Raw genomic sequence first — 13298 nt, forward strand, 5'->3', positions numbered from 1 at the left:
AGAGGAGGTTTTTAGATCATGTATAGGAAGTGTCCTGTTTTAGGTATAGGTTATGGTTGTCAATGTATGCAGCTATGTTGCTGCTTTATAGAATGTCAAGTGCCTTTTATTATGTTATATGTTTGGAGTTGCTGATTTCAATTGGTTCTGTAGAACTATTTCCAGGAATATTGATTAGCCTTCTAGATTGATTTGGTGCTTTAGAAAAGTAGATGGAACTATTTACATATCTATCTTTGGGTTGCCTATGATGTTTGGTATTTTAGACCTATTTAAGAATTTTATGCCCATGTTTACAGGTCATGGACTTGCCACCCACACAAGTAGTTATGCCATTTCGTCCTCTTCTGAAGCAAATTACCAACTACTTGAACTTTCCTGATCCAGATTACCAGTTTGTTGATGAGCCTGGAAGCATTGCTTGTGTGGTGGTTCGGACAGACTGCGGTCCCATTGCATCTGTTTACATTGGTGGGTATACTAGCAGTGTAGAAGAGTCCTGTGAAGTTGCTGCTAGAAAAGCTGTATATGATCTTATGAAAAAATATGAAATAGTCGTTGAGGATGTGACTTATTTAAGGAAGCAGATGTATGATCGCTGTGGCCAATTGTTTTGGTTTAAAAAGGAGGAGCTAGAACGGATTGAAAAGGAGGAACGTAAGGTGTGTATAAATGAGGACTTTTCTTTTCGAGCTGAAGATAGTCACAAGAAGATTGTGGTGGACTTTGTTGTTATTTTAAGGGCTATCTTCAGAACTGTTGAGATAAGGTGCACCCCAATTGAAACCATTGAGCATTCTCCCGATGAGTACACTTCCTGGTTTACTGTCATGCCTCATAAAGAGGGAATAGGTTTTCGATGTCTGTTTAGTGATTATTGCCGGACTGTAGCTGCTGCTAAGCAGAGCTTAGCTAGAAAGGCTGTGGACTATCTTAGCGATGTCTTTAACCTTGTAATAGTTGATGCTAATTATAAGGTCACTACAGCTAGGTTTGATGCCATCTTATGTTCTTTAGAAAGGGAGAGCTATTTAAGCGTTAAGGAACGTGTATTGGGAATTAAGGAGGAGCTGGAGCCTACTACTGTTCTTATTGAACAAGACTGCCTTACTCCACTTGGACAGGAATTTCAGGTTCCTGTGTCTATTCCACCTGCTCTGCCTCCCAAGAAGCGCCTTTTGCAGCACATATATGCTGAAACCTCCCCTATTGCTGATTCTGGTTGTAAGATGGCTTCGGTGTTTCCAGTGCTGGAAGATCTTGATGAATGTTATAAGCGTGTGAAGTTTGCCAAGAAGAATTAATTCCTGATGCTGTGTGCTGCTGTATCACCTAGCTCTTTTTTGCTTACTAATGTAGCTAGGTTACTGCTATAGTACTAGGATTATAATAGGATTATCCTTTAGCTGTTATTGTGATGTTAGGACTATGTCAGGTGGCATTATGTACACCTTCTTTTGTGAAAGACAATTCGATGTCTAGGCTTTTATATGGTGTTATGTTATTTCATGGAATTATGTAATGAAGCTAATCATATCTTTTGCTGTATATATGCTGAAATCACTCATGTTTAGCTTGTGTTTTGGTATTCTAAATTATGCAGAGCTTTAGCTTGCTTATTTCTATAGTGTTTATATCTTAAAGTGCTAGATTGCTATTGGCTACCTATTTACTGCATGTTATATTTGGTAGTCAGGACTGATGGAAGGCTAAGCATTGCAACGAGTTTCTCTACGAGGTTACAGTGAGTTAGGTGCAGAGAATTATAATTTGTTTGGATATGAGTATGTCCTGTAACATATAGCCACTCCTTTATAAGCAAGCATAACACTGAAGGTTACTTTTTTGACCTGTGAATTTTTAAAATTATTATCTTATAGATCGTTTTCTACGAGAACCATCATCATCAAAAGGATACAACACTAAACGCCTTAAGAGTTTAGAGTCTGGATGTCAAAATGGAATTCAGAGGTATACATTTTGACATAAAAATAGGCTCAGATGAAGCTATACATATATGAAGGTGTTTAATTCTAGATATAAATCAGTTAATTGAAGCAATAAAAGCTTTTTATACTTTGAAGAATAGATTATGCAACAGTTGCATGTCATAATATGCTTGTTTATGTAGGATACAGGCCGTGCCTGCTGCAAAGCGTGCAAAGATATCGAAACCCAAGCATCCTGTTACAAGTAATTCAGTCTATGCTTATCTTTCTAGCATTTTACATTTGTATACACCATTTAGATGTAGATATATGTGCATTACATATGCATATCATCTGTTTAGATTAAGCTACACATGTTTGAACATTTTTTAAACATGTTGTGGTGAGCAGAGCTTCCTGATGCAGCAATTGGTAAGAAGCTACCTGCAGAGCCCTATCAACTTCCTTCATCTACTGAGTGTTATAAGTGTAGAGCACGGAAATTTGCGTTTGAGACAGCTCACTTTTGCTGTGGTGATGGTGAAGTTCAGATTGCTGCAAATGATTATCCTGCGCCACTTGTAAGGCTGTTGACTTCTATGGATGAGGATGCTAAACATTTCAGACAATACATACGGTTGTATAACAATATGTTTGCATTTATGTCGTTAGGTGGGAAATTTGATGCTAAAACTAAAAAAGGGATCTATGTTTTTAAGCTACATGGCCAGCTATATCATTATATTCCTTATCTACTTCTTGGAAAAAAAGGGCCTAAATATATGCAACTTTATTTTTATGATGGAGAACTTGAAGCTAAGAAGCGCTTAGGTTGTTTTCCAGAGTTAAGGGAAGATGTGTTAGCTATTCTCATGGAAGTCACTAAGGTAAATCCTTATGCAAGATTCTTTCGTTCACTGGGGGAGATCCAAATAACTGAGTCTACACAGATTCTAATAAATAAGACAACTGTACCAGATCAGCGTGTTTACAATGCTCCTTCCACCGATGAGGTTGCTGTCATATGGCCAGAAAATACATCTTCAAGTGAGGCTGAAAGCCCTCATATTCTGGTCACAGCAAAAAAAGAACCATCAGAACATGATTCATCAGAAGATGGTTTATCTGACGATGATTCACCTGACAGTGATTCATCGAGGAAAAAATCGTGTCATAGAATCATGCACTATTACGGCTGCTATGATCCCTTGCAATATCCACTGCTTTTTCCATATGGTGATTGTGGATGGACGCAAGGTTTAAAAAAAATGTCTCAGGGTGGAAGGCAACAACTGCAATCACAGCCTGATCCTGTTTCTTCCTGCAGTGTTCATACTGCAGAAGACCTATTGGAAGAAGAAGCAAGACGTTAGTATATTCTGCACTTTTAATTATGCACAAGAACTATATACACACTCAGTATGCAGTTGTAGTAAAAGGGAAAAAAAAATATGCACTTTCAAAAAGGAAAGGATCATGTGATTTCCTGTATTTACACAAAAAACATTAATTTGTGAAATGTAGCTCATTTCTGCTTTTGTTGGTCTGTAAAATTAAAAATTGAGTTTTGCATTTGTAGGTGCAAATGGAGGCTCATCGAAGACAGATAAAAATATTTCAGCAAGGGAATACTATGCATACAAACTTCAATGCAAGCCAAATAACATGTTACTAAGAGCAGGCAGATGCTTTCAACAATACATAGTGGATATGTTTGTCAAGGTTGAGAATACACGGCTAGATTTCTTTCGTAGAAATCAACAAGCAATAAGGGCAGATCTGTATCAGGGGATCCTTGATACTATTGATTGTGGTGAAAACTGTGCAGCAAATGTGGGTCGTAGAGTCATTTTGCCTCCAACATTCATTGGTGGTCCTAGAGATCTCAAAAAGAGATACCTAAATGCAATGTCATTAGTCCAGCGATTTGGTAAGCCAGATTTATTTGTTACAATGACTTGCAATGCCAATTGGCCTGAGATTAAACAAGAGCTAGCTGTTGGAGAAAAGGCACAAGACATGCCAGATATAGTTGCAAGAATTTTTAGAGCAAAGGTTCTTGCTTTAAAGCATTTGATTAAAGAGAAAAAGGTGTTTGGGGAAGTAGCAGCAATGATCTATGTGATTGAATTTCAGAAGAGAGGCTTACCTCATGCCCATTTTCTAATCATTCTAAAGCAAGATTATAAAATCAAGTGCCCTGCTGATTTTGATAAGTTAGTTTACGCTGAAATACCATCTGTTGACAACATGCATCTTAGGAAAGTTGTCCTCAAGCACATGATGCATGGTCCATGTGGTCATTTGGATCTTGAATGTCCTTGCATGAAGCACAAAGAAAGTTGTGGTCGTTGTAAGTATGGTTATCCAAAGCAGTACTGTGATGAAACAAGAAATAGTAGTGATGGATATCCATTATATAGAAGAAGAGACACAGGAGAGACTGTTACAATCCGAAAAGCAATCATGGATAATAGATGGGTAATTCCATATAACCCATACCTTTCATCATATTTTGATTGTCACTTAAATGTCGAAGTGTGCTCTACTATAGAAGCCGTCAAGTATTTGTACAAATATGTCTATAAGGGTCATGACAAAATATCTTTCACAGTGGTTCAGTCAACAGATGTTACACCTGTCCAGGATGAAATACAGCAGTATCAGTCAGGTCGATGGGTTTCTCCTTGTGAAGCTGCTTGGCGCCTCTTTGGTTTTGCCTTATATGAAATGCATCCACCAGTTTTGCCTCTACCTGTGCATCTACCCAATTCACAAATTATACAGCTTAGGCCTCATGAACAGCTTACATCAGTAGTCTCAGATAACAAGCGTTCTAGGACCTGTCTTACAGAGTTTTTTCGTATGAATTGTAGGTTACCACCTGGAACAGGCTGGCTGTATAATGAGTTTTCGGAGCACTATCGTTGGGATGCATCTGACAAACGTTGGTATAAACGGCAAAATAAGAAAATTGTCATTGGTAGATTGGCATTTGTTGGACCTTCAGAAGGAGAAAGATACTATCTAAGACTATTATTGCACAATGTAAAAGGTCCTAAGTCATTTGAAGATTTGCGAACAGTTGATGGACATTTATGTGACACTTTTCATCAAGCTGCACTTAAATTAAAACTGTTAGAAGAAGATGATTCAATTCATTTGTGTTTGAAAGAAGGATGTGCAGTTCAGATGCCACTTGCAGTTCGAAAACTCTTTGCTACTGTGCTTATCTTTTGCCAACCCAGTGACCCTGTCTCTCTCTGGATGAAATATTAAACTTTTTTGTCTGAGGATTTTAGACACAATTATGGTTCTGATCCACAAAAAGTGAAGCATCTCACTGTTAAATCAGTTGAATGGTTTTTGGAATCAATGGGAAGCTCTCTTGCTACATATGGACTGGACCATTTAGTTCAGCCTGATGATGATGAAATACGCAGAACAAAGGATATAGAAGATGCATTGAATGCTCCAATACCAGATCAATGTCTGCAATGCAAGAACCAATTGAATCAGGCTCAACGAGAAGCTTTTAATGTCATTATGGATCATGTTACAAAGCAAATACATGGGGCATTTTTTATAGATGGTCCAGGTGGAACAGGAAAGACTTTTTTATATAATGCTCTATATGCAGAAATAAGGCTTATGAATAAAATTGTCTTGCCAACAGCAACATCTGGTATAGCTGCAGCTAATATCCCTTCTGGAAGAACTGCCCACTCGCGATTTAAGATTCCACTTGATCCTCTTGAATCACTTGCATGTAATGTATCTAAACAAAGCAGTCTAGCAGCACTGCTCAGAGAAACAACACTCATCATTTGGGATGAGGCTTCGATGGCAAAAAAAGAAAATATTGAGTCACTTGATGTGTTGCTTAGGGATATTTGTAATCCAAATTTATTATTTGGAGGTAAAATTGTTGTCTTTGGAGGAGATTTCAGACAGGTTCTTCCTGTTGTGCCAAAGAGAACACAACGCGAAGCAGTTGCTGCTAGCTTGGTTAGTTCTGCTCTGTGGCCGCTGTTAGTTAAATTTAGATTAACAGAAAATATTCGAGCTAGACTTGATCCAGCATATGCAGCCTTCTTGCTGGCACTTGGGAACGGACAATTACAGGATACTGAAGATGCATTTGTGCAGCTGCCAGCAGAAATAGTGCAGCCTTATGATGCTGCTACACCTCAAGATATGCATTTGACTTCAGTTGCTTTTCCAGAAATGGATATGCCTCCATTTAGTGCAGACATATTTACAACTCGAGCTATACTCACACCAATCAATGATGATGTGGATACTATAAATACAGTCTTGATAGAAAAATTTCCAGGTGAAACAGTGACCTATAGGAGCTATGATTCAATGATTGATGATAATTGTAACATCTATCCCACTGAATTTCTGAATAAACTCTGTCCTGGCGGAATGAGCCCTCATGAACTTGTATTGAAACCAAATAGTCCTGTTATCCTACTACGTAACATCTTACCATCATCTGGACTATGCAATGGAACGCGCCTTATATGCAAAAAAAAATTTCCCAAATCTCATTGAATGTGTTATTGCTGTTGGCCATCATAAAGGAGAACATGTGTTAATTCCCAGGATTAATCTAAGACCATCAGAGTCTTCGGGTTATCCTTTTCAGTTTCAGAGGAAACAATTTCCTTTAAAGCTTAGTTTTGCCATGACTATCAACAAAGCTCAAGGCCAAACACTTAACAAAGTTGTTGTTTACCTACCAAGATCGTGCTTCTCACATGGTCAGCTGTATGTTGCCTTATCCCGAGCTCGACAAGCAGCTAATGTCAGTGTTATAACTGACATGAATGCTGATCAGTCCACTTTTTGTCATGTCAAGAATATTGTTTCTAATGATATTTTGCACATGGCTGGCATCATTTAGGTATATCAGTAAGTTTCCTGTTTTTATGCTCTTATTATAGCAAGCCTATTGCTGATTTGCATAGCCTTTAAGATTAACTGATGAGATCAGAAGCCTGTTGTGCCTAATTTTACTTGATTGTTTCTTTTGCTGCAGGCTAGCCTTTTTCTATGATTTGAATTCTAAATTCTCAGGGATGGTGTATTCTCTACAAGTATATTGTTAGTAGGTATAGGATCTTAAACTAGAACTGATATTCTGCTTTTTGGTCAGCCTCTACAGCATACTGATATTTTCTGCAATGCATTTCTTTATTGCTACACAGTGGTCCAAGAACATTTTGCTGGTCACAGAACTACAAAGCAGCTGATTAGTGTGCTTGCTTGGCGTTGATGAAAAACTGATAGTTTAAGCTCCGTTTTTTTAATCTCATTTTGAGGAAAGAACTAAGTGCTTAATGTAGCAAGAGCTAGGTTTTTTTTCCAAGAGCATAGGGTGTTGTTGCTTGGATATATGTATTAGAGTGTTTTATAACAATGATCCTATATTAGTTTGTATGTATTTGGAGGAAATGTCTATGCCCAGACTACAATGCATCATATTATTGATAATTGTGGCATGCAGTAAAGTGAAGCAAACTACAATGCCCAGACTACAATTGAAAAATTAGTGATGAAAATTTGTTAATGCTTAGTTCAGCTTGATTATTACAACAATAAGCATTATTAAGGATATAGGTACTAGACAAATTGCAGCTCTGATTAGTTACTAATTTGTGTCCATGCTAAAGAAAGAATCTATTATGATGCTTTTTTCCTACGATTAGATGTACATATATGTATTTGATAGCAATTTTCATACGATATTTATGTTTTTAAGACAATGATTGAAAAAAGAATCGATATTGTTGTCATTACCCAATCTTTCGCGTGTCATAAACAAGTACATTTTACCAACAAAAAATTTAAATACAACAAGTACACCCAAGAAGAAACACCCAAAGGAAAAAAAAAAGAAAAAAAAGGAAAAAAAAGGAAAAATTCCAAAAAAAAAAAACAAAGAAGAAGAAAAGATAAAAGCATATGTATAAGTAATAAATCTGATAACCACAAAGGAAGAAATATTGGGTTTTTATTGTATTTTTAATATAAAATTCGAAATAAAAATAAAAACATGTCTTAGTATTGGAAGCAAAAGAAGGAATGTAAAAGGAGTACAGACAAAAAATCCAATGAGTACAATTAAGTCAAGTAAACTAGAAGAATTTCAGGAAAAAGGCATGGTCCAAGAAATATGTATACAGCCAAAACAAAAAAAATGAAAAAAAGTACAAGCAATGAAATCTACTTTAGTACTTGAAATGCATGTGATAGGAACAGTATGTTACTGATGGAGTGTTTATGATCAAATTATAGAGTAAAAACATACATAACTATATATGAAAATCTATATGTAAGTTTTGTTCAAGTACATGCTACATATCTATAAAATATAGAATTGCTTATTTTAGGAGTTAAGCTAGCTGATTTTATGCAAAAAATACAGCACAACACTGTTATACAAAACAGTAAGTTTGAATTCTTGCTTCTTCCTTTGAATTTTTTTCTAAGCTTGATTGTGCTATAAAAAGACTAGGCTTAGTTGTTGCTGAGCAAATTAATTATGTTACCAGTATACTGCAAGTAGAAAATCACTTTAAAAAAAAGGGTGAGGAGTAGGAAAAAGCCACGCACAGAGAAGTAGGAAATGATATTCTTCAACAACAGCAGTCAATCCTCTGGTTCTTGACAGGTATGATCAGCCTATATTCTACTTCAATTTATTACCTTTGTTAGCATTTAAAGTTAGTTTTATGCAAGACATTATTAGCTGAACACCCATCCTTAGATTCCATATATGCTTCTATTTATTGTGTAACAGATTCTAGCTGTTATGTTTATGTGAGAAAAAGGCATTGTTTGTCTGTAGTGTTACTTAGCAATGACATAAAGTATGGTTACTGTGATCATAGCATAATTAGTTTTGCATGATTAGATTTATAGAATGCTAAGTGAATGAAGTTAGCTATAAATTATTGATGAATATAAAGTGAAAAGTCTAGAATTATTTAATATGCTCAGATTTAGAGAATAATGAATTCTTTTGACAAAATGCTGCTGTTTTTAGATAATTATTTATCAATTTGCAATTTAGATATACATAGTCTGCTAATCATGTTTTGTGCATAATGTGCTTGGTATATGCCTATATGCCTTTAAGTATGTGCTCAAGTATATTGACAGATTTCTTGCTTCCAATGGCACACAATTGATGCTCTACTTAATCTTAGTGCTTTATATCCATCTATCTATACTCTTTCTAATATGCAAATTGTAGCTTATGTGAAATCAGTACTAATAAAACAAGAATATTCAGTTATTGAAATATTTTTACAACAAAACATGTAATTATGTATGCATTAAGCCAGGACTTATCAAGCTATCTGATTTTGTTTTGTAGTAAGTCTTGTTATGGCACCGCAACGAAAGTTTCTAGATGAACTCGATACATCGAGCAAATCATACAAGGTTAAATTGCATATTGCAGAAAAGGGTAGAATGCAGGAGTCTGAGAAGAAAATATTGTACCAATATGTTATCTTACAAGATGACAAGGTATAATCTACACATGCCATATACAAACATGCATTTAACCTATAACAAATCATAGTGCATGATAAAGTACTAATAGAAACTATATTGTTTATGTCTTTTTTTCTCAGAAAAATCGCATGAAACTGACATTATTTGGAGACCAAATTGAAGCATACAAAGAATTTATCTTATTTAGAGGAAACTATGACATTGCTAATGCCTTAATAAGGCCATTAGATCCACAGTATAGGTCCAAAGAGTCAGATCTGCCATTTCAGATGACAATAGGCAGCAGAACTCTAATCCAGTCTTTGGATCCCGAAGGAGTGCAGGTGTTTCCTAAGTATCAATCTCTTGCTTCTATTCCAAAGGTTTCTACTGAAGATGTTCGACATGGTAAAACAAATAATTAACCTAGAAAATTCAATTTCTAATTGAAAAATCCAATCCATTATATGCAATTTTCTTACACATTCTCTTCTTTTCTAGATATACTTGTTATTGTGCTCTATGCTGCCAATGAACCACGCAAAATAGTCACAACACTAAACAAGGAATCTTCTGTTCGCGATTTGATGGTAATAGATCACAGGTACTTGCATGCATCCCTTAAATAGACTTGTTATTATCAGAGCATTACCATATAGCTACAATAAATAAATATTCCATTTCATTGTCCATCTACTTTCAGTACTGATTCGCCAATCAAAGTGTGTACCTGGAATGATTTATCTGGAAGTCAGTGTGAACGCCTTGTCTTTGACAGTGAAAATTTCAGAGTAATTAGCATCACAGCACTGCGTCCTATCACTCGCAAAGGTACACCCAAGAACTAACTAATAAATGCATACTTTCCCACACTATACCCTTCATTATCAGTCATATTATAACATCATTTACCCTCCTAAAATCACAGGCTTTCAGCTTGAATCATCCATGTCTACTGTCATAATTGAATATCCTGAAGGCGAAAAGGCAGCTGCCTTGACTGAATGGTATGCTAACTAACATGTGCCTTAGTTTCTTTCGATTTAAGACTCTTTGAAATTACTGCAAAATGTATTTGTGATCTACAGGGCAAGAAAGCATCGCAATGTACTGATTGAGCATCAACTTAGAGTCACAGCTGCTTGGAATCCACCTTTAGAAAGAATTCTGACAACAATATCCTTCATCAAAGCCAAAAAAGTACACTTATATGATATACTATCTTTATGCAGCTGTTGTAAAATTCTTTTTAGTTTATACTAATAGCAAAACAATAACCCTTATATGATTTTTAAATTGCTATATTAAGAATCAAGATCATACTAACATTTATATTACCAGTGCAGGCAGCAAAGACGCTTCCGCAGGAGATTTATTGGATCAGAGTGACAGCATCTGATATTCAGTATGACAGGCTTAGAGCATATATAGGATGTTCTTACTGTGGAAAGCGAACACAGCTACCACTAGAAACAGTATATGCTTGCATAGCTTGTCAAAGAAATGAAGTGTCTGCTACTTACCGGTAAAACTTACTAACAGATTACATTATATAGCAAAAGCAGTATGTTATTGATGGCAATTGAAAACTTAAACCGGTTTGTCAATTTATGCAGAGCCACTATTACTTTTACTGCTTCGGATGGAACAGGAGCTCTGCAGCTTACTGCATTTACTGAAAATTCTGTTCCACTACTTGGCATGTCAGCTGAAGATATTTATCACATGAAAGCAATGGTATATAATCTGGAATTCACATTTGATGATAACAGATATTACTCTTCTTTGCTTCACCTAAATGTTTACTTTACAAATTAATCTAACATCTATCTATGTTTCAGGATGATACTGCTAAGTTTGGCCAAGTAGCTAATAAGCTGCGTAGCACATACTTCTTACTCAAGATTGGCCCTACAACTTCTCTGGAGCAAAACGGCGTTCTGCAATGGGGTATCAAAGGTGTGGAGATGGAAGACACAATCACTGCTGGAGGTGCAGGAAGCAGTTCTGGAAATATTCCTGTAGAACTTGATGTCACAGGTGCAACGAAGACAACTGATGATAAACATGATGCAGCTGCAAAAACCAGTTCATCTGCAGCCAGAGAAAAAAAGAGCCTAAGCAAGACCATAAAAAAAGAAACAGTTGAGGCTTATGACTCATCAATCTTCAGCCAGGAAGAAGAAGATGCTTGCATATTGGCAGAATCTATGGCTGCAGCAGAGAAAACAGCTCAATCAAGTGCAGGAGATTCTGGTTCAAAGAGGAAAAGAATTAGTGTTGATGATGATTCTGAAATTGCTACACCACAGAAAGATGTAATTGAGCATGAGGTGCAGCCAACAATCAAGGTTGCAAATATCTTGAAAGAAAAGGAGAAAGATCCAGCTTATCATGCAGCAGTTAAGGGCAAGAGTGTTGCCTTTGACATTGACATTGTTTCTGCTGAAGCAAATCAGGCTATTAAGCAGGAGAAGGAAAGAAAACGTAAAGCACTCGTGTTTCAGGATGATGACTATGATGACCTCTGAAGAAGAAACAGGACACTTATGACAGATCAGTTGAGTAACAGCTTCACTTATTAAATCTTTTGCTATGTACATACTAATTAGCTAAATGCATTCAAAGTAAGTATTATGCATAATGTGGCTATGAAAAAGGACAAGTATCTTCAGATTACTTCTCCTATAATAAGACCACATATATAAGCACAAAAGCGGCTATGCTTAAGGCTTTTAAAGGCTGTGGTCTTGAAAAGGAACAGGTTTTACACAAATCCTGTTCCTAAACAACACCAGTTGTTGAAGTGTTATCCTTGACACTCAATATAATCAGCCCATCTTTTGCTGTTTGATTGGCTAGACTCACCTACCAGACCAATCAAACATTATAGTTTTATGTAGGAATAGGTCTCTTAGACTACCTATTCCTATATAACACTACTTCTTAGACTAATCTTTTGCTATGTAATTGCTTGATTAGAATTTCTGAAGCACTATTGTATTTAAACTATCAAGGGAACTTAGCTTCATGTTCCTGTTATTGTAATTAGTAACTTTCTACTTATGCTATCAAGCTAATGCAGTATATTATTATGGCTTGCTACTTTGATTACTATGTTAGTTTCATGTAAGTATGCAACAATCAAATAACTTCTTTTTAGCTAAATTTAATATGTATAGATTTTAAAATCAACAAATCTTACATTCCCATTGTATTCTTACAATAGTCGATACATATAAATGATCGTCTTGTATTGTATATATTGTATATATTATATAAAAAATAACATGCCAGATTAACAACCACACCAAACAAAACTTTTATAATCAAGTTCATATGACAGATTAACATCCACAACAAACAAAACTTATATAATCAAGTTCATATTCTTCTTCTTCATATATATATATTGCAAAAGCTTAGTCTGTGCTAATTACAAACTACTATCCTCCTTTACTAATTACATTCATCATAATAATAGCATCAGCTAATTAATCGCTAAAATCTAGCATCCCCAAAAAACAACCAAAAACCTAAGAACAACAACCTTATCCTAACAAACCAAAAAAACCCCTTACAAACCCTTTGTCTATCCTACCAATATAATTAGTCAGAAATCCTCATACGAAACATCGAAGAATCTTCGCTTGTTTCCTGATTTCCTTCTTGTTGGTTACCAGAATCAGAATCTGAGCCGGAATCATCATCGTTATAACTACAGCTCCTTGATTCAGATGCTTCATCGGAATTGACAATAGCTTCTTTCACACTATTTGTTTCTGAATCAGAATTCACATCGCTTTCTGGATTCTCATCAGTTTCGTCATCTTCCTCATTCTCTTCATCTTCCTCATT

General features: G+C 35.7%; 1 protein-coding gene across 1 annotated transcript; it reads left to right on the forward strand.

Moving 5' to 3' along the window:
• The first annotated feature begins 5303 nt into the window (after window positions 1–5303).
• LOC145568044 (ATP-dependent DNA helicase PIF1-like) lies at window positions 5304–7212 on the forward strand. The gene is made up of 5 exons (XM_081627486.1): window positions 5304–6411; window positions 6518–6741; window positions 6841–6848; window positions 6976–7033; window positions 7093–7212. The coding sequence occupies exons 1-5, from the start codon at window positions 5304–5306 to the stop codon at window positions 7210–7212; spliced, it is 1518 nt and encodes a 505-aa protein (XP_081483612.1).
• Window positions 7213–13298: the final 6086 nt, after the last annotated feature.

Source organism: Chenopodium album, chromosome 11 (assembly GCF_948465745.1).
Source record: "Chenopodium album chromosome 11, dcCheAlbu1.1, whole genome shotgun sequence".
Lineage (NCBI taxonomy): Eukaryota > Viridiplantae > Streptophyta > Magnoliopsida > Caryophyllales > Amaranthaceae > Chenopodium > Chenopodium album.